Genomic DNA, 24786 nt, shown 5'->3' with positions numbered 1-24786 from the left:
TTGACCCAGGGTAACTGGATCCACTTTTGGGCCGGTTTTCCCCGCGGTCCGGCCTTAGGTTGGGCTGAGGCCAGAACCGTGGGTGTGTGGACCGTTCCACCGCTTTTCCTGGCTACCGCACTTACGTGCAAATAGCCGGGAAAGGCAGCGGATGGGCCACAGCGCTCCTGCCCCCGCGTCACCTGATTCCCCCACCTCCCCTGGCCTTTGATCCCCCCTCTCACCCCCTCTCCCCACCTGATATTTGCCCCCAATGTCCCCAGCCGCTGTGTGCCGCCGCCACCGATGAGGACGATGTCCCCAGCCAACATTTCCTGCTGTCATCATGTCCTCCAGCCTGCAGGCATCACAGGCTGGGGGACAGACAGCAGGAAACTCCGGCTGGGGACATTGTTCTTATCGGCGGAGGCGGCACACAGCGGCTGGGGACATCGGCAGCAAATAGCAGGTGGGGACATGGGGGGGAGAGGGGGGGATCGAAGGCCAGGGGGAGGGGGGGCTTTTTTTAAAAAAAAAAACCTTACCTGGCCGTTGGTGTGCTCCTGTGCATACAACCGCTTTAATGCGGGGGGAAATGGAGCACGCGACAGGGCTTCCCTCGGCCCCGTCACACCTCAGGATTCGGTGGTAGGTCTAGCAAGGCCCTTGATGACATAAATATAGCTTCCCTGAAATGGGCAAGATAAGCTCCATGCCAGGGCAAAGTAGTAATTATAGTTGTGATTACTACACTTCCTCTGAACATAATGAGCTAAGAAGGACACGTGTTATGACCTGCAAATCAGTCAGGATTTGGCAGGATAGAAATATACGTCAGGCAGGCACAATGCAAAATACAAGAAGCATGTTCTGATTCGTGTGATTGCGCTCTGTGTCCTCTGGGAATCAAAGGAGGTTATTGTAATCATTTGTAATTTTACGCAGTGTTCTTAATTAGAGTTCCACCATGTAGTAAGGTGTGCTACATCAATGTCACAAGACTCAGTTTATAGTTCACATTCACATAGCGCACATGTTGATTTCCTATTGGTCAAAATACTTTGTTGTTACTTATTAGTTTCTAAGGATGAGATCAGAAACCAATTATGCTTAGTATAATTTATTCTCTCTCTCTCTCTCTCTCTCTTTTTCTCTCTCTCTCCTGTTCTCTGTTTTAAACCACTACAGTTGTTTTGCTCTGGCTCCATGTACATATAGCAATCAATCAATCTATTGCCACCACCATCTCAATTCCAGTCCCTTCGAAAATTAATCAAGAAGCAGCTGCCAATATTTATGCACCTGGGATAAGTTAATGAACAGGTGATTGTTAATTTTTCTTTAAAAAAAGTGGAGTAGTTTCTTCAAAATGGAAAATGGGATTTCTAGTATGACATTGGACTCCATCATTCATAATACCTGAAATGAGCAAATGAGCATTTCTTCCCTGCCTCAATCCAATCAGAAAGGTGGGTAAGAAATAAATTATTATTATTATTATTATTATTATTATTATTATTATTATTATTATTATTATTTAATTCTTTACTGTTTGTTGTTTGTTTTGAGCCCCAGGGACAATCTTTAGGCACATCATCATCATCGTCGTCGTCATCATCATCATCATCATCATCATATATTTATTTATTACCCACCTCTCCCTCTGGATCAAGGCAGGGAACAACATTAAAAACAATTTAGTACATAAAACTAGTTAAAAGAGCATATAAAACCAATACAATATTAAAATAACAATCACAACATATCAAAATTCTTATGCTTAAAATTCATCTGTGTAGGCCTGCCAGAAGAGACTAGTCTTTATGGCTGTCTTAAACTCAGAAGAAGTATTAAGGCAATGATTCTCCTCCAGCAGGCCATTCCATAGTCTGGGGGCAGCAGAAGAAAAGGTCCTCTAGGTAACAGTTGTCAGCCAAGTTGTGGCTGACTGGAGTAAACCTTTCCCAGAGGACCTGAGTGAGCAGGGTGGATTGTATGGGAGAAGGCGATCCCATAGGTAACCTGGACCCAAACCATGTAGAGCTTTAAAGGTATTAACCAACATTTTATACTTTGTCTGGAAACTAATTAGCAGCCAGAGAAGTGATTTTAAAGTTGGTGTAATAGGGTCACCCCTAGATGTACCGGTGACCAACCTGGCTGCCATATTTTGAACTAGTTGAAGTTTCCAGACTAGACACAAAGGTAGCCCTATGAACAGTGCATTGCAGAAGTTGATCCTCCAAGTTACCAGTTCATGCACTACCGTTTTTAGGTCTTCTAACTCAAGGAAGAGGCGCAGCTGGCGTATCAGCTGAAGCACATAATAGGCACTCCTGGATGTCACATCTATCTGGGCTGTCATTTGGAGCAACGGATCCAGAAGCACCCCCAAGCTGAGAATGCAGTCTTTCAGGGGGAGTGTAATTTCATCTAGAACTGGTTCACACACCTCCAAACCCAGGTTAGGGCCCTTGACAGTAAGCACCTCCATCCTGTCTCAACTGGGGTGGGTGCAAATCTGTGTTGTGTCAGTGATACGATGCAGCCGCAGATTTGCAGCCTCTGCAGGGCTTTCCCACAAAGCTGCACAGAACAAAAGGCATGGACTTACCCCAACTTTTTCAGTGGGAGTGAGGTCACCCTGGCTCTTCTGCCATCTGACGTCGCTCCATGGCCCATCCACGGAGCAGTCCTGGCTGAAGTTGACTGCTGATTGGTTGCTAGAAAACAGGAAACGGGTGGGTGGGTGGAGCTCCAATACCCAGATGACTGCCAGAGACCCCAGACACCCTACTTGGCATCAGGATTACCTGATGCGACCCTGGATAAGTGGAAGCGCAGGGTTTGTGGGTAAGGTGGCACCAACTTGGTACCTTGAAGACAGTCTCCCACAATTGTGCCTCGTTCATGGGCAGCAGATCATTATCCACTTTCAAGGAGGCAGAGGACCCTTCTCTTTAAACCAATATTAAAAACGCATGAATAGCAAAATGGCAACATTTGCATGGAGGAAAAAGTCTTAAACCAAAATAAATATTTTAAAACAATGGATTTACATTTCATAGCCCTGATTCATAGAAGGTTAGGCATGCCTAAATTGAAATGAAATCCTTGGGAGTTGCAACTGCCCTTCCCCAGAACTGGGGCCATAAAATGTTGCAGGATGTCAGAGCACAAAATTATTATTACAGGAAACACCGAAATTAAAGTAATCTCCTAATTCGCTTCCCTCTGTAATGGAAATTTCTAAACACCTGTAAGAACTTTGAAAATAAAAATGAGTGAGGTTTGCTCTCTTTCTTGTAATGGAGATTTCCAAAAGGGTTCTTGAGGAAAACCATCTATGAATCCATACATATATGTGCAAATTAGGGGTGTGCACGGACCCCCCGATCTGCTTCTCTCCCAGATCCGCAATTTGCGGATTGGGCCACTTCAATCTGCCCCCGCTCCGCCTATAGTCCGCTCCGCTGAGCTGCGGAGCTCCAAATCCGGATCGGAGCTCCGCTTTTCCCCCCATAGGCTTGCATTGAAATCCAAAAAACCCTACATCTTTTTTTCTGTTAAAGTTAGAAATCTCAAGTTTGGCACCTTGACACCTCATGGACTAATACAAATGCATGTCAAGACTCAAGCAAATCCAAGCATCTCCTGATTTTCGGGGAATTTTTGAAAATCGGACACCCCATTTTCAGACATGGACTGTTCTCCGACATTTTGACAGATAAAAACTTGGAAGCAGGCACTCTCACAGCTGCCATCTAGATCCACATTTATGGCAAGTTTCAAGCAAATCCCATTATCCCCTGATTTTTGGCGGGGCTTTGACCTCTTACACGTCACCCATAACCCCAATTCACACCCCTTTCGATATCTCTGTCAATTTTCACGTTAGAAACCTCAAACTTGGAACCATGATAGCTTATCCATGTATACACATGCATACCAAGACTCAAGCAAATCCAAGCCTCCCCTGATTTTTGGGGAATTTATGAAAATCAGACACCCAATTTTCAAACATGGGATTTGCTCTGACATTTTGACAGATAAATTTTTTTGAAGTGGGCACCCTCACAGATGCCATCTATAGCCACAATCATGGCAAGTTTCAAGCAAATCCCATCATCCCTTGATTTTTGGCGGTGTTTTAACCTTTTAACTCACCCCAAATTAAGTCCCATACTAAAACTATGTCAATTTTCAACTTAGAAACCTCAATTTTGGCACCATGACACCTCATGGACATATACATATGCATGCCAAGACTCAAGCCAATCTAATTCTCCCCTGATTTTTGGGGAATTTTTGAAAATCGGACACCCCAGTATCTCAGGGATTTAAAGCTGCAGACAGCTCAATGGGGCCATTTCAAAGGAAATCCCAACATGCCATGAATTGGGGAGTAGATAAACCTATATGAATCTTCTTCCACACTTGAAAAATTGATTTGGAACTTCAAAAAGTCTAAGTGAGCGCAGGAAGGACTTATCCCCTGAGTCAAAGCAAGACACACACAAACCATCCCTGCGAGGCAGTCACGGAGGAGGAGGACAGGTGGGCAGATCTAGTATGGGGGAGTCAGTCCCGGCAGATGCCCCACCACAGCAGCACCCCAGGGGGAAGGCACACAGGCAGGCAGGCAGCTGACATTTCCACCCCAAAAGGTAAAAATGTAAATACTACTGTGAGATAGGTAGATAGATAGATAGATAGAAATAGTTATAGTTATATAATGTTCTGATGTCCCTCTGTGGGCTTTAGATTTTGCAATAGGGGTGTGCACGGACCCCCAGCACCGCTTCACTTCCAGATCCGCCATTTTCGGATCGGGCTGCTTTGCCCCGCTCCCGCTCCGCCCATTTCCGCTCTGCTCCGCTCGGAGCTCCGGATCCGGATCGGAGCTCCGTTTTCCCCCCCCATAGGGTTGCATTGAAAGCTAAAAAAGTAAACAACTTTTTTTCTGTTCAAGTTAGAAATCTCAAGTTTGGCACCATGACACCTCATGGACGTATACACACGCACGCCAAGTTTCAAGGCAATCCCATCATCCCCTGATTTTTTGGGAATTTATGAAAATCCAACACCCATTCACACCCCTTTCCATAGCTCCGTCAATTTGCACGTTAAAAAAACCCCTCAAACTCACCACCATGAAAGCTTATCCAGGGATACATACGCACGCCGAGACTCAAGGCAGTCCCATCACCCCCTGTTTTTTGGCGGGGCTTAAACCTGCAAAATTTGGAACTTCCAAAATTCCAAGTGAGTGCAGGAAGGACTTCTCCCCTGAGTCAAAGCCACACACACACAACATCCCTGCGAGGTGGGCAGGGGAGGAGGGAGGGAAGGTAGGCAGGTAGGCAGCAGACATTTCTGGGGGCATAAGGAAGTGAGCCAAGGATAAGCCAGTAATGCATATAAAATGGAATAAATAAATAAATAAACAAAGGAGGGGTGGAATTAAAAGCAGCAGTGTTGCTGAATAAACAACAAGAAGAACTTTTTAAAAAAGGCTATATCTGTCTTTTACCAGTAATAGGGGGACGTGCCCGGGGGAGGGGGAAGCAGCTGTCAGTTCAACTCATGAAAGCCATTGCTTCACCACGAGAGCTCTGAGGAGTAGAACTCTCACTTCAACTCATGATAGGCATTGCTCCACCACTAAGAGAAGTAGAACGCTCACTTCGAGTCATGATAGGCATTGCTCCACCGGGTTACTCTCTTTGGAAGGCTCTGATGGCCTTCCAAGTACAGGAGAGAGTGAGGGCACGTCCACAATGAGATGCCCTAGGGGAGCTCATCCCCTTGCACCACATCTTTTCAGTTGTTCCCCAAAATTAGGGTGGGTAGCAGTGCTGTGTTTCTATCTCTTATTATTGGCTTAGTATATGATTTCACAGGTTGTGTTTGTGCATTTTGTGGGGCTACTGTTTTAAAAAAAACACTTGGAAAAGTCCGTTCAGACTAAGAAAGAGAAGTTCCCAGAATCCCAAGTTACCCATTTTGCCTATCCCCTCCTCCAACTTTGGGATCATGTGATCATGACCGGGAGCTGACTCTGCCCCTCAGCCCTTTGAAAAAGGTATTTTTCCCGCCGATTTTTTAAAAAAATTCTAGCGCACGACCCGCACCACGCAGAGAGCTGAGAGTAGTCTCAAAATGACCCCCATCCAAGACTCTCTGAGCACAAGAATTTTCAGAACGATAGCTTAAAAACCAACCCAGTTATCTGCGATTCTTTCCCTCAATGCAATCCTATGGGCGAAAACCGCCGTTTGACCCGCTCTGTCCATTTGTTTACCCGATTTTTTAAAAATTCTAGCACGTGACCCGCACGACGCAGAGAGGTGAGAGTATTCTCAAAATGACCCCCATCCATGACTCTCTGAGCACAAGAATTTTCAGAATGATAGCTTCAAAAACAACCCAGTAGTTATTCGCGATTGTTTTCCGCAATGCAATCCTATGGGCGAAATGTTTCAAGATGGCGACCGGAGTGGTCTGCCTGAAAGAGGAGCTCCGAAAAATGGCCGCTTCTCTTCGCCTTGCTTCTAGGGGTCTGCAGTCCGCTTCTGCTCCGCCTCTGGGCAAGGCGGAGCAGGCCAATTCGCTACTGCTTCTACGCTCCTAATCGGAGCGGAGCACATGCCTAGTTTTGACCTTGACTTAAACATGTCTGCATTTGCTAAAGCAATACAAGATTGAGAGTCACAGAACACTGTAATTGGCATTTCAAATTGGATTTTGAAATCCTTTAGTAATTGCACAAACCACGTGACTTCTCCACACAACTCAGATAACGCTCCATATTCTGCCTTGCAGGAAGATATGGACACATCAGCCTGTTTTCTGGATTTCCAGGAGATTAATGCTTTGCCAAACATTAACATGCTCCCTGATGTTGACTTTTGGTCTTCCAGGCAGCCTGCCCAGTCTGAGTCAACATAGCCTAGAAACTTTTTATCTGGTTCAGCAGACAACTTTAGACAGTAATTTAAGATTCCTTTGAGATACCTTAACATCCTTTTTGTTGCTTGCCAAGCTGGGATTGTTGGCTTTGCAACGAACCTGCTCAAAATAGCCACAGCGGCAGCAAGATCTGGCCTGGACCAAGAAACTCAGGGCCGTGTTAGACCAGGCGTTAGCACAGTGTGAGGCCCGGTTTCCCTCCTGTGCATCCAGATGCACAGGAATCCGGGGTCAGGCCGTGCTGAAAACTGCCTTAAGCCGACATAAGCAAATTCGCAGGCCAGGGCTGCGGAACGTCTAGCAGGGTCACTTATTCACGAGTAGACAGGAAAAGTCACGGACTGGGCACAGTGCTCATACGAGCGCTGTGCCCATCGGGCCGGGGGGATCCCAAAGGGGGGAGAGAGGGGTGGGGGGAAGGCCAGACCCGGCAGGAGAGAGAGGGGGAGAAGGCTGGGCATCGGGGATGGTGGATGGGGGCAAGGGACAGAGAGCCGGGCATCGGGGATGGTGGACGGGGGCAAGGGACGGAGTGCCTGGCATTGGGGATGGGGGCGAGGGACATAGAGCCGGGCATCGGGGACAGGGCGAGGGATGGAGAGCCGGGGACAGGGGATGGGAGTGAGGGACGAAGAGCCAGGGATGGGGGATGGGGGTAGGACGGCTGAGCGGGCAGGGGGGCATCAGGAATTGTGGGGGGGATAAGGGGCAGGGGGAGCAGGGGGTTATTTTTTTAAAAAAACCACTTACCTTGTCCGGCGGCTCTCTGGCGCACATGGTCCCTTTAACTCAAAAAAATGGACTATGCTATGGGGCTTCCCATTGCCCCTTCATGTCGTAGGTCTAGAAGCTGCCGACGGTGCACACTAGCTCTACCGTACCGTCGCCCCTCCTCCCTGCCGGCTTACCCGGCAGGTCTAGCAAGGCCCCAAGTAAAGTAAAGTGCCCACCACTAAATGATACAGATTTGGATCACTAAGGGCCTTGCTTGTTCCGTAGTTGAGGAAGGGTGAAACCGGATTTTCCCGTTCAGGTGTGACGCCTCCTGGTCCACGCCTTGTGTGGATTATCCCGGTATTGGAGAGGGCTGGTTGCGGGAGTTTGCTCCGGTTGTGCTGCTGGCGGCTCGAGCACGGGTTGCGCAGCCACACCGGGCTGATTTCCATGGGTTTTTTTGCCCGCCGCACGATTTGCGCAAGTGCAAAAGAGTGCAATCCGTGTAGATCGCCAGCGCCGCTGCCAGCGGCGACAGCGGCTGCAGTGGCTGAAGTGGCGCTGCTGCTACTGCTGCTGCTGCTGCTGCTGTATGCCACCCCCCTCAGGCTGGGCACAGGGGAGCCAGTTGGCATTGGGGGATGCCCCACAGGGGGCGTGGCCAGTGGTGCCACGACAATGGGAACGAGTGGCATTGTTGAGCGGCAACATTGATGCTGTCACTTCCTGATGCGGGTCGTGGCAGGTGTACTGTGACCCGAGATCAGTCGTCTACATGGGCACTCTGCACCTACATATCCCATCACACCTCTGAGTGTCGCTGGCGATGTGCCCTCCCCCCATCCCATGGAGCCAACCCACCTCTGGGCGTAGGCATGGCAGCAGCCCAGAAACACCAGCGGAAGTGCATTGTCTGCAAGCAGCATATCAGGGAAGGAGAGGTGCCTGTGTGTGTGCGCATCTGTGCGGGAAGCGATTGCCAAGGGAGGGGAGCTATGGAGATTTGCCCTGAGGTACCCATTGGCGCCCTTCTCATGGGCATAGCCATGGTGGAGTATCAGCGGTTCCGTGTGGCAGTGGCTGCCAGACAGTGGCAGTGAGAGGAAGAAATAGAGAGGTGGGTACACCGCCGCGCCAAGCTATGGGCTGCCCTCTGCCGAACGAGGCTAGCCATGGTGGCTGCGTATGGAGATTATGTGCACCGCACAAGTCACTTCCGCCGCTTCTGGGTCTGGCAGATGAGCAAGGACTGGTGGGAGAACTTTGTCCTGAAGGAGTGGGACGATGAGCAATGGCTGAGCCACTTCCACATGAGCAGGGGCACATTTTTTGAAATCGTAGAGGAGTTGTGGCCGCATCTGCAGAGGAGGCTCACTGTCATGCGGAGACCTATCCCAGTGGTGAAATGGCTAGCCATCACCATATGGAGGCTGGCTACCCCCTGCGTCTACAGGACCACAGTAGAGCAGTTCGGGGTAGGCTGCTCTACGGCAGCAAAAATAGTCCTGCTTTGCCATGGAGATGAGCCTCCTAGGACGTACAGTCAAGATTGGGAATGTGGCAGAGGTGAGTGGGGGGTGGGGGTGGGGGGGATGCGCTTGGAACAGGCGCTAACTTTTGCGGACGTCCGCAAATCCGGAAACAATGCATGTGTCAGTAATATGCCCTCTGTGTTTTCTGTCCTGCAGATCATGAACGGTTTTGGGGTGCTGGGGTTCCCTCATTGTGTGGGGGCGGTAGATGGAACCCACATTTCTATCCAATGCCCGATACGGCAAGCCTCAGAATACATAAACAGGAAGGACGAGTACTCCATGATTCTGCAGGGGACCTGCGACCACATCAATGCGGAAATAGGATGGAGCGGCAAGAACCATAATGCCTACATCTTTGCCAACTCAGCCCTCTGTGAGATGATGGATGCAGGTCTGTTCGTGCCTACCCATCCCACCATCAGATTGCAGGGGCAGCAGATCCCACCCCTCTTTGTGGCGGATGGCGCTTACCCTTTGCACGAGTGGCTGATGAAACCCTATGGTGGGGCAGTCACTCCACAGCAAGCCCACTTCAATCGCTGTCTTAGGTGAGCACGCCTTGTGGTGGAGCAGGCATTTGGGCGCCTCAAGGGGACGTGGCGGAGCATAGGCGTGCGCCTGGAGCTGGCGGAAGAAAACATCCCCTTGGTCATCAATGCTTGTGTCTTCCTGCACAACATCTGCGAAACCAAGGGGGATGCCATGCTCATGGAGGCAGCTCAATGCTGTTGAGCTGGCTACTCTGGGCAAGCCCTACATCAATGAGGCGAATCTGCACACCCAGGAAGGGCAGAGGGTGCGGGATGCCGTCAAAGACTTCCTGTGGGCTAACCACCACTGACAGCCTGTCTCCTCAAACTGGACAGTGCTTGTTCCCCTGTGCAGTCCTTCCAGTCCTTTACCCAAGTGTAACGTCCTCTGCACCACATGTATTCAATAAAAACCATTCAAACTGCACCACATCTAATCTTCCTGAGTCTACCCCAAAGGGCAAACCCTGCTCATTGGCATCGGCCATTTATTTGCGCATGTACAGAAGTGTGCAATTCCAAAAAACATCAACAGGGGGCACGAACGTCAGGCCTACCCCGGTCAAGATGGAGCCTCAGAGGGTCGCCTACTGGCAGGAACCCGAGATGGAGATGTTCCTTGAGATCCTCCTGCAGTCTGGGAGGGCAGAGCGCCTCATGAGGAGCTCCAGCCTCCAGACAATTGACATCTTTAGGAGGGCTGCAAGGAGCCTCTCCATCGTGGGCTACTCCCGCACTGCTGAGCAGTGCTGGAGTAAGTTCAAAGGCCTAAAGGCGGCCTTCTTTGAGGCTCTGGAGTGCTACCGGGGTAGCCCTCCCAGGAGAGCAAAGCCCCCCTTCTACCTCCAGCTCCTTGAGTTGTGGGATCGGGCTGGGCGACCCTCGTGGCAGGAGCGGCGCCCAACAAGTAAGTGCACTTTGTTTCGCTCAGCCCCATCCCCCAGCAGTCCAGTCATGCTGAAGTTGCCCTGAACCACCTCGTATAAGCATTGCCCCTCTGTGTGCTGGTACCACTCAGCCTCAGCCCAGTGCCTTTTGCACCTTTTCATTTCACCATCCCAGCCCATGTATTATGCATGTTGGCAGGCAGGTGCAAAGGCCACCCCCCATCCTGGTTCCATGTTGGCACTGGTCCCTAGAGCTGCTTACCACGCCCATCCAATGTGGTTCCCAATGTGGCATCACATTGCACAATGGATTTTCTGCCCAGTGTTGCCCACTAACTGATGCATTCCTGCCTATTACCTTCACAAGGCTTCTGCGTGCGCATCTCCGTGCAGTGGTGCAGGAGGAGCCTGTGGCAGCAGAGGAGGAGCACCCAGCAGAGGAGGGCAGTGGGGAGGGAGCCCCCCCTCCAGAGGTGGCCACCCCAAAGCAACCTGCCTGCAGCCCACCCACCACACCACCTGGTAAGTCCACACCCCTTCCACAAGCAGGGGTTGGTGCAGGTGCCAGGCACCTTCTGCTTGGGGGGTGGGGGTAGAGACCACATGCATTGGAGAGGGAGTGGTGGCCATCAGTATGGTGGCATCCAAATGAGCAGGTATGTGGCCTGCTCCCCACCAGGTTGTGCACCATTCCACCTGCCCATCCAGTCCCACACTACCATTCTGCTTGTGCGCTCCCCACTCACATTCCTCCCCTCCTCAACACCCCTTCTTTTCTGTGACAAGTGATGGAGCTGCTGTGCCCCCCCCAGTGGTCACTCCGGACCTTGTGCGGGCTATAAACTGCATGGAGGGGACAATGCGGAGAACTAGTAAGTACTGATGCCAGTGTTTGATGTGCTCATGGGGTGCTGCTGCAGCACACGTGACTAATGCCATCTTTCCTTTTGCAGTGCATTCCTTGGAATGGAGGGTTACCCGCCTGGAGCAGGATGTCCAGGACCTCAAGAGATCCTGCAGGCAGGACGCTCACGATCGGTTGCGAATCTCTGCAAGGCGAGAGGCAGGTGACAGGGTGGCCTTGGGGTTTGCCACCCCTGGATCTGTGTGGAGAAGATGGGGAATTCAGCCACATGCTGCAGCAGTGAGCAGGGGAGGTGAGGATCAGATGGAGTGTCAAGTGCCATACAGAGACACCACCACATTGGGCCAGCACAGTGCTGCACATCCAGCCGTCCACTTGCAGAAGAGGGCACAGCTGCTGAAGTGCCACTTCCTGCCTGGCAGTGAAAGGGTGGGGTTGTGGGGCTACAACTGCCCTTAGCAACTAAGCAGCTGGCAGTGTTGCTGGTGGGTGCCTAACTCTCAACATTGCATTCCACTGCCAGACACTTCAGTCCTGTTATCTGTGAGAGCCGTTCCCACGGCCGAGGAATGCAGACTCCCACAGCATCGACCTTGGTGTGTCTGCCTCCCTGGGAAATGCAGCCTTTTTCTCAACCAGTTCCACCCCGCCCCCTCCTGTTGGTGTGATTGAGTGAAGGTAGAGTTCAATCACACCCACCCACCACGCTAACTGCACCTTTCCCCATTCAGGGCATCCAGCACAGGGCACCTCCCAGGGTGCAGTGTAGATGCTTGCCTATCTACATGTGCCCACACACCTGTGTGTTAGTGCTGGCGTGTCCCCAGCATGTGTGAGTGGTTGCAGGAGCACACATGCGCACCTCAGGAGTCCGGTGTACTCACCAGGAGCACTTGCTGCATCTGTGCTGTCCCTGGAGCCAGCTTCAGTGGATTCTGGGGGGTTTGTCAAGGCAAAGTCAGGGCTATGTCACCAAGCACACTGACACAGCAGCTATGACTGGTGCACAGCCGTTTGCCAGCCCACCCTCCGCAAAGGAGCAATGGCCATGGTGTGGGGATGCTGTATGCAGCACCCAGTCAGTTGTGGAGGGCACACACTCACTGTTCAGTGCAGTCTGCCTGCTGGTGCCCTCACCTGCTTTGCTGGCGGAGTCTGCAGCTGTGTTGCTTGATTGTTCATCATCTGGTGGCATGTAGGAGAAAGCATTGGAGGTAGGGGGAAGGGCAGCTACCAGTCACCAGAGGTGCATGGGTCACAAATGCAGCCCTTCCAGCCCCCCTTGATCCAGGCAGTTTGCATGGAGAAGGCAGGATTCCCACTAGCATGGGATGCTGTGCTTCAGCCCCCACCTCCTGCCCCCTGCCAGCAAGCCTGTGGGGTGCCTCTGTAGTCCCATTGCCATAGTTGGCTGGGACGTGTAGGGGTGGGGTGGGGGAGGCAGATGGGCACACTCACCAGCTGATGTGTCTTCTTCCACATCCTTGCTGAGCGAGCTGGCTTCGCTGGCATCCTCAAACATGTCCTGGGAGCCCACAGGAAGAGAGGGTGGTGGCTGAGTGGCTTGGGGAGTTACGTGTTTGGACTGTGTTCGAGTAATTTTCAGACTGCCTGCCATGCATTTGGGGTGCACCGTGCTATCCCCACGGAGAATTTTATGTAATTTATCATAGTAGGGGCTAGGGGTGTGCATGGACCCCCCGCTCTGCCCCACGGGCCGATCTGAAAATTTTGGATTGGCTCGCTCCGCTCCGTGCCGCTCCGCCCATACTCCGCTCCTCTTCGCCGTGGAGCTCCGGCTCCGAATCGGAGCTCCACAGTGGAGGGGAGTGGTGCCAGGTAAGGCCGGGAGAGGAGGGCGGGGGGGGGGTTACCGGGCCCTGCCGCCGTCGCTGCACCCAATAAGGGACCAAGGGGGAGGGGGGCCTTACCTGCCTCCGTCCGCGGTCCATCGGCTTCTTCAATTGAGCCCACGGTTCAACCAGGAATTGAACCGCGGGCTCAATTGAAGAAGCCGAGGGACCGCGGATGGAGGCAGGTAAGGGAGAGGAGGGCGGGGGGTTACCGGGCCCTGCTGCTGTCGCCACCCTTGTGGCAACGGCGGCAGAGCCCGGTAAGGGACCAAGAGGGAGGGGGCCTTACCTGCCTCCGTCCGCGGTCCGTCGGCTTCTTCAATTGAGCCCGCGGTTCAGCGAGGAAGTCTGGGCCGCAAGTGAAGCCTAGACTTCGTGGTTGAACCGCGGGCTCAATTGAAGAAGCCGACGGACCACGGATGGAGGCAGGTAAGGGAGAGGAGGGGGGTTTACTGGGCCCTGCCACTGTCGCTGCATGGGCGACAGCGACAGCGGCAGGGCCCGGTAAACCTCACTTACCTTTCCGGCGGAGCTCCAGATCGAGGCGAAGGATCCGCCTTCACATCGATCCTCTTCGCCACGCTCCGCCGGCCCCCCAATCCTCTTCGCCTCCGCCTTAAGGGGAGGCGAAGCACCCCGCTCCGCTTCTAATTCGCCGGTCCAATTAGAAGCGGAGCACATCCCTAGTAGGGGCACGTGGTGGCATTGCTGCCTGACCTCTCATTATGGTTCCTCACACGCCGGTAGTCTGTCTGCATGCCCTTGGATTTAGTGCGGCACTCTTCTGCGGTTCGTGTATGGCATCTGTTGCCCATCTCCTGTGCCACTTGTTGGAACACATTAAAGTTGCAGTGGCTAGCCCTCAGCTGCTCTTGAATCCTCTGCTCTCCCCAAATGTCCAGCAGATCTAGAATCTCCTGGTGCCGCCAAGTCATTCTCCTCCCTTTCGGACCCATGCCTGATACCTACACAGGGGCCAAACAGAGAGAACGGGGCTCGTCAGTTTCCGCACCACCGGAGGTGCAAAACCGGCATCAGCAGCCTTCCCCCGTCACTCCACCCGCTAGCAAATGCGTTCAGAAGGACAGGGGAGTGTATTGACACAGTTTAAAGGGCCTCCAGGGCAGGTGCCCCCCCCAGGCTGATGCTTCCTTGACCTTCGGCCTGCTGCCATGTTGCCATTGGAAGATGACCACCCACCCTCGCTTGTTGCCCCCTTACAGCCAGCTGCCACGTACCCACACCAATAAGCACACAGCCCTTCATGCCTCTACCGCCGCCCCCCCCGCTGGCCTTTACATCTTCCGCGCAGCGTAAACCACTGGCATTAGGACGGTCCCTGTTGCTGCCCACCACGAGGAGTCACCAACTTCCCATTACTGTTGGATGCCCACCTTCCCAAAAAGTGACCCACACAGAGGTACCGAGTTGCATATACCCCACCTATCCCTCAGACCCCCCAACAGCTCACCAGCCACTTTTCCGGTCCTCCGTTGGTGCGCAAAGTGTAACTGTTGGATTAAAAAAAAGCCGCCGTGCTGCGCCGCTGCCACAGCAGCACACGGGGGGCAAATGGCGGAGGCGGCTTGGCCAAAGGCGCTGACCACTCCCCTTAACACGCCTTTTCCTGACCAGTGCTGACTATGCCGGAAAACGCGCTGACCTCATGTCCTCCCACACCTCCGCCTCCCGAATCCAAATTAGCGCACGCCAGCAGGAAAAGGCGCGCTTAAAGTCGATTGAGAAAACACGGTAAAACAGAGGTTTCACCACAGGATGACCACGGATCCTGGTGAACGTCATCTGGATCTGTCAAGACGACTACAGTATGTAACGCGTGCTACAGCCCTGTCTAGCAGCGCCCTTAGTCAGGATGCAGCAAAGACCAATAAGGCAAGGATTCCTTGTAAGTTTTAAAAGTAAATCCTTTACTGACAGATATAGAATTTAGTTATGGCAATACAAGTTACAAGTTACAAATACTCACACATGGTCATAGTAATACTGCACACATCAAACTGGGGTAAGATGTGGAATGAGGAAGAGTAATAATAATGGATACAAACACAGTTTATTTTATAGGCAGTCCTGTACAAAATGATGCAACCACTAATTGAACAATCTTAGAAAATGACTCCATACAATAATCCAATAATTCAATAAGTGTCCACCTGCAAAGTTGACCTTTAAGTGATTATGTTCTGCTGACTCCTCACTTCCTCCAGGTTTTGCAGGACATTGTAGAAATAAAGGAAAAGATAAAAACCATAGTTCATTCTAGGACTCAACAGAAAGATGTGGCAACATCTCAAAGGAAGGCAAAATGCCTTCAGGGAAAGCAGTGTCAACATACCCAGACATCTTAGTAACAGTCAAAGACAAAGAGAAGGCAGGAGAACGATGGAGATACAAGCACTTCTGATTGCTCTGCTGGTGGCTCTTCTGATTTTGGTCTATCTGAGACAACTCTGGTCACGCAGACACTACCCTCCTGGGCCTCTTTCCCTTCCTGTCATTGGAGGCCTGTGGCGAGTTGGAATTAGACTTCATGAAGATACTCTCATTAAGGTACTTCTTTCCAAATAATTTATAAATACCTCATTAAGCTGAATAAGAGATTGAGTGAAGAGAATTTTGAATTCTTTCCTTTCTGTGATGACTATGAACAAAAGAGATCTGATAATAAAATATTGTGGAACAAATGTGATATGAAAAAGTATTTTAATATTATTTTTCATTGTATATAAATAATTCAAAGTCAGGAGTTGGTTAGCCATTTTTCACTATCTTCCTGCTGACTAATTTTCATGAAACAAACTTTGCTGGAAAGCTGTTGGCACACAGATTCCACAAATAACAAAGATTTTTAGTGTAATTCAATATTTATGTCATAGAAACATAGAATAGTTGAGTTGGAAGGGGCCTATCAGGCCATCGAGTCCAACCCCCTGCTCAATGCAGGAATCCACCCTAAAGCACACCTGACAGATGGTTGTCCAGCTGCCTCTTGAATGTCATTTAACTGTGATGTGATTTTTCTCCACAAACTGCTTTAAGAGGGAACCAACTGCTTGTTAAGGTTTATTTGTATACTATATTTTGGGCCAAAGGTTCTCAAAATGGTAAACAGCATATTAATGTACAATAAAATGAAGAACACATGAGAAATACAGAAGACCTCAGGATTATGCTTATCAGAAACTATTTAATAATATCCCTTGTCATATAAAACACTGATAATTTTATGTTTTACAAGTATTGTAATGGGGAGCTGGAGATTTTGCCCTTTTAAAATGTGTTGTTCTAGTACTCTACTGCGGAACTCTTAATTTTTGAAAATGTGATTTTGTATTTTATATTCTTGTATTTTTGTTTATATTTCTTATTTCATTTTAAATTATCTATTTTTATTCCATTTACGTACAGCCCATCTTTTTACTTGTATTTTATTTTTCTAACTATGTTAAATTGTGATGTCTTATCACTTTTAGCAATAAAGATTTCATTCATTGTCATATAAACCACTGATAATTTTACTGGTATTATGTAGGGGTGTGCACGGACCCCCCGCTCCGCTTCACTTGCAGATCCGCCATTTTCCGGATCGGGCCGCTCCGCCCCGCCCCCGCTCCACCCACTTCCGCTCCGCTCCGCTCGGAGCTCTGGATCCGGATCGGAGCTCCGTTTTTCCCCCCCATAGGCTTGCATTGAAAGATAAAAAATTATACAACTTTTTTTCTGTTCAAGTTAGAAACCTCACATTTGGCACCATGACACCGCATGGGGGTATACACACGCATGCCAAGTTTCAAAGCAATCCCATCATCCCCTGTTTTTTGGGGAATTTTTGAAAATCGGGCACCCCATTCACACCCCTTTCCATAGCTCCGTCAATTTGCACGTTAGAAACCTCAAACACGCCACCATGAAAGCTTATCCAGGGATACATACGCACGCCGAGACTCAAGGCAGTCCCATCATCCCCTGATTTTGGGGGAATTTATGAAAATCCAACACCCCTTTCCATAGCTCCGTCAATTTTGCACATTAAAAAAAAACCTCAAACTCACCACCATGACAGCTTATCCAGGGATACATACGCATGCCGAGACTCAAGGCAGTCCCATCATCCCCTGTTTTTGGCGGGGCTTAAACCTGCAAAATTTGGAACTTCCAAAACTCCAAGTGAGTGCAGGAAGGACTTCTCCCCTGAGTCAAAGCCACACACACACAACATCCCTGCGAGGTGGGCAGGGGAGGAGGGAGGGAAGGCAGGCAGGCATGCAGCTGGCATTTCTGGGGGCATAAGGAAGTGAGCCAAGGATAAGCCAGTAATGCATATAAAATGGAATAAATAAACAAATAAATAAACAAAGGAGGGGTGGAATTAAAAGCAGCAGTGTTGCTCAATAAACAGCAAGAAGATTTTTTAAAAAAAGGCTATATCTGTCTTTTACCAGCAATAGGGGGACGTGCCCGGGGGAGGGGGAAGCAGCTGCCAGTTCAACTCAAGACAGCCACCAACAGCTCTGAGATTAAGAAGTAAACGCTCACTTCAACTCATAACAGGCATCGCTCCACCACTAAGAAGTAAACGCTCACTTCGACTCATAATAGGCATTGCTCCACCGTTTTACTCTCTTTGGAAGGCTCTAATGGCCTTCCAGTGCAGGAGGGAGTGGGGGCACGTCCACAATGAGATGCCCTAGGGGAGCTCATCCCCTTGCACCACATCTTTTCAGTTGTTCCCCAAAGTTAGGGTGGGGAGCAGTGCTGTGTTTCTATCTCTTATTCTTGGCTTAGTATATGATTTCAGGTTGTGTTTGTGCATTTGGTGGGGCTACTGTGTTAAAAAACACTGGGAAAAGTCCGTTCAGATGAAGAAAGAGAAGTTTCCCAGAATCCCAAGTTACCCGTTTTGCCTATGCCCTCCTCTAACTTTGGGATCATGTGATCATGACCGGGAGCTGACTCTGCCCCTCAGCCCTTTGAAAAAGGTATTTTTCCCGCCGATTTTTAAAAAAATTCTAGCGCGCGACCTGCACGACGCAGAGAGGTGAGAGTAGTCTCAAAATGACCCCCATCCACGACTCTCTGTTCACAAGAATTTTCAGAATGATAGCTTAAAAACCAACCCAGTTATGCCCGAGTCTTTCCTGCAATGCAATCCTATGGGCGAAAAGCCAAAAACGCCGTTTGAGCCGCACGGTTGACCCAATTTTCAAACAAATATAGCACGCGACCCCCATGACGCAGAGAGGTGAGAGTGGTCTCAAAATGACCCCCATCCACGACTCTCTGAGCACAAGAATTTCCAGAACAATAGCTTCAAAAGGAATGTAGTTATCCGCGATTATTTGCCGCAATGCAATCCTATGGCGAAATGTTTTCAAGATGGCGATCGGAGCGCTCCGCGGAAACTGGAGCGCTCCGAAAATGGCCGCTTCTCTTCGCCTTGCTTCTAGGGGTCCGCGGTCCGCTCCTACTCCGCCTCTGGGTAAGGCGGAGCAGGCCAATCCGCTACTGCTTCTACGCTCCTAATCAGAGCGGATCACACCCCTAGTATTATGCTATCTATGGATCCTGTAGTAAATTTAACCATACACAGAATTATCAGTCCAAAGAGGAATTCCAGGTCTCATGACTCCACTGAATATACACCATACCCTCTTCTGTCCGGTTTCATTTCCAACAATGCTAATTTGTTATCTTTTCATTAAATGTCATCTCGATTCCTTTCATTCCTATGCTCTCTGGCAACAATGACCGGGGAAGCATAGGCGTACGCAGCTCATTTCATTAAGGTGTGCACCGTAAAGGACCTGATTGGAGTGGAGGAGAAAGAACACTTTCTTGCCCTCCATCACTGCTCCAATTGGAGCCTTAAGGTCCCAATTGGTGCAGTCTGTATGTGGGGGGAAAGTGTGCTTTCCATCCTCCACTCCTGATTAGAACAGTGGGGTGGGCAGGAAAGCTCATTTTCCAGGGCCACTGGAAAGTGCGTAGTTCCCCCAGGGATGCCAATGGTGCTTTCCCATCCTCCTTAAAAGCAGTAGGGCTGGGGGGCGGAGCTTGGCAGCCATGGAGGCGGCGGGTTTCTTTTGTGGCTCTAATCGGCTCTGCCGGAAAAAGCAATTATCTCCTTTTTAATGGGCATGAATCTTTGAGCAATTGATGGAAAAGGACTATGAATGCTGCCGGTGTTGGAAAAAGCTGAAAAGATAAGGTGAGACAGAACGGAATGTTTTTATAAGCATCGGCTGGGAAAACGAAACTAAACTAGGCTGGCCTGCCGGGCTGGCCTGCCTGCTGCTGTGATGCAGTTTGTGCAGAGAGAGTTTGTTTTTGTTAGATGCTGACCTGATTTATAGCGATTCTCACCTCTTATCTTCTATTTCAAAGTGGAAAAGACTGAAATACTGGCTTTATAAAGTGGAAGTTGTTTGTTGTAGTTATCGTCGGCTGGCGAGAAGGGGGTGTGTGCGGTGGTGGAAGAAAAGCAGCGTTCGGTGAGGGGGCGAAGTGAGACATTGATAGACTGTGTATGATTAGTTCTGGTCCCCTCTAGTGAATGCTGTTGTGAATCTGATATATCCCCCCCCTTGGGAAGAAGGAAGAGTGTTTAACACACAGAAGATAAGCTAGTAAAAACTGCCAAGAAAGTGAGCTGGACTCTAAGATTTATGCCCTGTCCAGAAGTGTCCCATGTCCAACATTAAAAGGAGAATTAGGAAGGAGTGGAAAAGGTTAAATACACAAAAAAAGAAACCATCCAATCATAACCTCTCCTACTTGGAAAATCCAGTCCCTGAAGCAGAACAGGAGGAAGATACAGGCCCAGTTTTCTTAGATACAGTACCAAAAAAAGAAAAAAACATGGCTGAAGGGGGAGAAGCAATTGGCAGTCAGCCACCCTCTTTAGTGGAAATTAAAGCTGTGATAGCGGAGAATAATACGGTTATTTTTTTAAAAATGGACCAGCAAATGGATGTTTTTAGACAACAAATGCGTGTCCTGGCTGATAAGACAGCTGATAACTCAAAAAAGATCAAAGATTTGGAGGCAAAAGCTGATTTGAACCAGAAGAAGCAAGAGGCTTTTGAAAAATCAACAAATATTCAATTTAAAGATTATGAATTAAGATTGATAGCCTTGGAGGATCAATCTTGTCGATCGTCTATTCAAATAAAACAGCTGAAGCAGATACAAGGAGAAGATCTAAGAGAAATCATTCTGAATTGGTTCAAGGAGCTGATGCCTGACTTACCAATAGATGGATCAGATTTAGATCAAGTTCACCGTGTGGGGGGGCAAAACTACAAAGGGACTAGAGACATTTTGGTGAAATTTGGTAACTACTACAAAAAAGAGCAAGTTATGAAAGAATTGAGATCCATGGTCCAGTTGCAGTACAAAGGCAAAGCAGTGCAAATTTATAATGATCTTTCTCAACACACACTAAATTGGAGACGCAGTATTAAACCAATAACTGAAACACTAATGAAGAACAAAATCACTTATTCGTGGGGTTATCCTGTTTTTCTAAGATTTACATATGGGAGGGGGGAACACAGAGTAACCTCACTGGATCAAGGTAAAGAGTTGCTGAAGAGGCTGGGTCTGTATGGGGAAGCAAGTGGGACTGGAGTGGGGAGGGAATGAGGCTGGGACATCTGGGGAGTAATAGAACTGTTAATTATGTTTTGAGATAATTGCAGATAGAAATGCCAAACATAGAAACTTGCCGGCCAGGCGCAGCACTGCCTCCCCCCTCCCTTTAAAGTAGATGGCTGGAGTACTAGACTCACGGGGATGTGGGGGGATCAGAGTGGGGGGGTGGGGAGGGGGGAAGGTAGGAGGGAAGGGGCTGGGGTAAGAGGGTGGGGGTTTGTTGTATGGAGTTTGTGTTTTTATGTAAGTAAATTTGAGTTGCAGAGCACAAGGGATCGGAAGAGACTTCAAAAGGGTGAATATGGATAAAAGATAAAAGTATCAACACTCAATGTTAAAGGTTTGGGGGCAGTCGTGAAAAGGAGGAGAATAGAACAAATGTTTAATAAAGAAGGATCGGATATTATAATGGTCCAAGAAACACACCAAGGCTCCGAGAATTCGAATATGATAAAATTAAAGTGGTTAGCCTATTATGAAAAGTCACTAGGGACAACAACAAAAATTGGAGTGGCCACTTTGATCTCAAAAAAAAGTGGGTTTATATTAGAAGAAACAAAAAAGGATGATAATGGTAGATATCTTATGTTAAAAGGTAAAACTGAAGGAAAGGTATATACGTTAATTAATGTGTATGCCCCAAATGAGAGACATAGAGAGTTTTTTATAAAGTTATTTAAAGAAATAGAAGAATTCAAGGAGGGGTATGTCATATTAGCTGGGGACTTTAATATGGTTATGGACAATAAATGGGACAGGTCAAATCCCACTAATGTTGAAAAGAGGAATAATATAACTATATTGAATAAACTAGTAAAAGAAAATTATTATACAGATTCGTGGCGTTTACTTAATGGGATTAAGCCTGGATTCTCATACTTCTCCCCAGTTCATCATACATACTCCAGGATAGATTATATATTTGTCTCAAAAGATTTTGCAACGAAGATTTGTAAAATGGAAATGGGGTAATAAAAGTAACTGATCATGCCTTGTTAAGTTTAGAATTTACAGTCAAGAAGAATTATAAAGAGGCATATAGATGGAAGTTGAATACAAAAATATTGAAATATAATAAAGTGGTAGAGAAAATTCAGAAGGAACTGTCGGAGTCATGGGAAATTAATGAAAAGGGAGGAACAGATGGGTCAGTCATTTGGGACACCATGAAGGCTGTAGTAAGAGGAATCTGTATTAGAGAGACGTGTAGCTTAAAAAGACAACAACGTGCAGAGCAGGAAAAGTTAGAGATAAAAATTAGAAATTTGGAGGAAGAATATTGGCGAGGTAAAGATAAATATAAATTAGTAGAAATACAAGCTAAGAAGAAACAATTAGAAAATTTAAATATAGAGGAGGTTCAAAAGAATTTAATTTACATGAAAAGGGAATATTTCGAAAACAGTAATAAGAATTCTAGGTTGCTTGCCAGACTCACACAAAAAGAAAAAGGGAGGAATGGGATAGAAGCATTGAAGGATAATCGAGGGAATTATTGTCATATAATGAAAGATAAAATAAAAATTTTCCAGGAATTTTATCAGGAACTATATAAGGGTAAAGAAACTCAACAAGAAAAGGTGGAGGAGTATATTGGAAGGTTTATAAAGAATGGAATAAAACCAGAATATAACGAGTTAATGGAGAAGGTAATAACTCAAAGAGAAGTTGAAGATGTCATTGATAATTTAAAAGTTGGTAAATCACCGGGAGCAGATGGTTTAGGACCAGAATATTATAAGGTCTTCAAAGAATTTTTAGTTCCAAAGCTACTGGAACTTTATAATAGGATATTATTAGGAGAGAAGATACCTGAATCATGGGAACACTCATTGATAATTCTGATCCCAAAACCAGATAAAGACTTGACTAGTCCTGATTCTTACAGACCTATCTCATTAATAAATCAGGATGCCAAATTTTTCTCATCTATTATGGCTAAACGGTTAAATAAATTTATATCAGAATATATAGGAGAAGATCAATGTGGGTTTGTGGCAGGAAGGCAGATGCATAATCTAGTGGGAAGAGTTTTAAATGTAATAAATGTAATAAAAAAATCAAATATCAAGGCAGGAATTATGGCATTGGATATTTTTAAGGCCTTTGATTGTGTGAGCTGGCAGGCATTAAAGATTATTGTAGATAAATTGGGATTTGGAAATAAATTTAAAAACATAATAGAACAGTTATATTCCCAAAATACAGCTGTAGTGGTGGTAAATGATGGACTCACTGAAAAGATACGACTAGCCAGAGGAACAAGACAAGGATGTCCGCTCTCGCCGGTCCTGTTTGTAATGGTTATGGAAGTATTGGTGAAGGCACTAAGGGAGGATGAAGAGTTAGAAGGAATTGGAGAGGTAAGGGAAATAAAGTTAAACATGTTTGCAGATGATACTTTATTGACCATTAAGAACCCAATAAGAAAATTAGAAAGAATTAAATATCAGTTGAGGGAATTTGAAGAAATTACAGGGTTAAGAATAAATTGGTCTAAATCAGAGATGATGTTGTTTAACTATACTAAGAAGGAAGAAAAGGATTGGGAACATAAGGGAATAGAAATGAAAGTTAAGGAGGAGATTAAATATTTGGGAATTAAAATTACAAAAAATTTAGAGAATTTTGAAAAGGAAAATTTAACGAGGTTAAAGAAAGAGGTATTAGAGAAATTGGAGAAATATAAAAGATTAAATTTATCTTGGTTTGGAAGAATAGCTTTAATAAAAATGAAGATATTAGCTAAAATTAATTTTGTGCTTAGGATGTTACCAATAAAAATATCAGAAACTGAGATAAAAAGTTGGCAAAATATTATTAATAAATATTGTAACGGAGAAAAGAGAGCAAGAGTGAATAAAAATAATTGGTACCTAAGCCAAAAAAAGGGTGGATTGGGTCTCCCAAATATAAAATTATACTACGTAGCAAATAGATTAAGACATATTGTAGAAGCAATTATAGGAGTAGGAGATTTATATTGGATGGAAGAAAAAATTATAAGTAACGTAGAGATGAACTTGGACAATGTTTTTTTTAAAGATGGAGGGAGAAAGTGGGTTGGAAGTATAGATAATCCACTCCTGAGGACTCAATGGGAAATTTGGAGTAAATTTAAAGGGAAGCTGCTTCCGAGCAACTCTCCCTTAGCACCGATAATAATGTTAAAGAATTTCCCAGAGGATCTGAAGGGTAGATTATGTAAAATATTAAAAGAGAAAAGCAAAATGAAACTAAAGGATTGGTTAAGAGATATAAAAACAAGAGAGGATATGGAAAAATTGTTAAAGGAGAAAAAATTATCTTGGTTAGAATATGGGCAATTAGAACAATGGAATAAAAAGTGGATTAAAGATAATAGAGTTTGTAGAAAGATGACGAAGTTTGAAGAGTTAATAGTAAATAAGGAAAAAGGGAAAGGAGGTAGTATAGTGTTAAAAGGGTTAATGAGTGAAATATATAAATTATTGTTAGAAAAGGAGTTTAGAGAGAACCCAGAGAAAATGGTATGGGAGTCAGATTTGAAGGTACAAATAGGGCGACAGAGATGGGAGGGACTATGGAAACAAAGAGTGTTGAGAAGTTTATCAGTGAGAATAAAGGAGAACTATTTTAAAATTTTATGGAGGTGGTACCTAACCCCGATTAGATTGAATAAGATAAATGATCAGCATTCAGCAAATTGTTGGAGAGGTTGTGGGGAAAAAGGAACGTATTTACATATGTGGTGGCAATGCAAATATGTACAAAGATTATGGAAGATGGTGTTTTCAGAAA

The 24786-nt window shown here is 47.2% G+C and overlaps 1 protein-coding gene across 1 annotated transcript in view; it reads left to right on the top strand.

Annotated features, from left to right (window-relative positions):
* The first annotated feature begins 15735 nt into the window (after window positions 1-15735).
* Window positions 15736-24786, top strand: part of LOC134402398 (cytochrome P450 2J5-like) — a 40301-nt gene continuing 31250 nt past the window's right edge. Inside the window, exon 1 of the mRNA XM_063131826.1 lies at window positions 15736-15903. Coding sequence (XP_062987896.1) covers window positions 15736-15903 — 168 coding nt within the window. The remainder of the gene's footprint in view (window positions 15904-24786) is intronic.

The sequence above is a fragment of the Elgaria multicarinata genome, chromosome 8, assembly GCF_023053635.1.
Source record: "Elgaria multicarinata webbii isolate HBS135686 ecotype San Diego chromosome 8, rElgMul1.1.pri, whole genome shotgun sequence".
Classification (NCBI taxonomy): domain Eukaryota; kingdom Metazoa; phylum Chordata; class Lepidosauria; order Squamata; family Anguidae; genus Elgaria; species Elgaria multicarinata.
The sequence above is the reverse complement of the archived record's forward strand: the minus strand, read 5'-3'. Positions and strand labels throughout refer to the sequence as shown.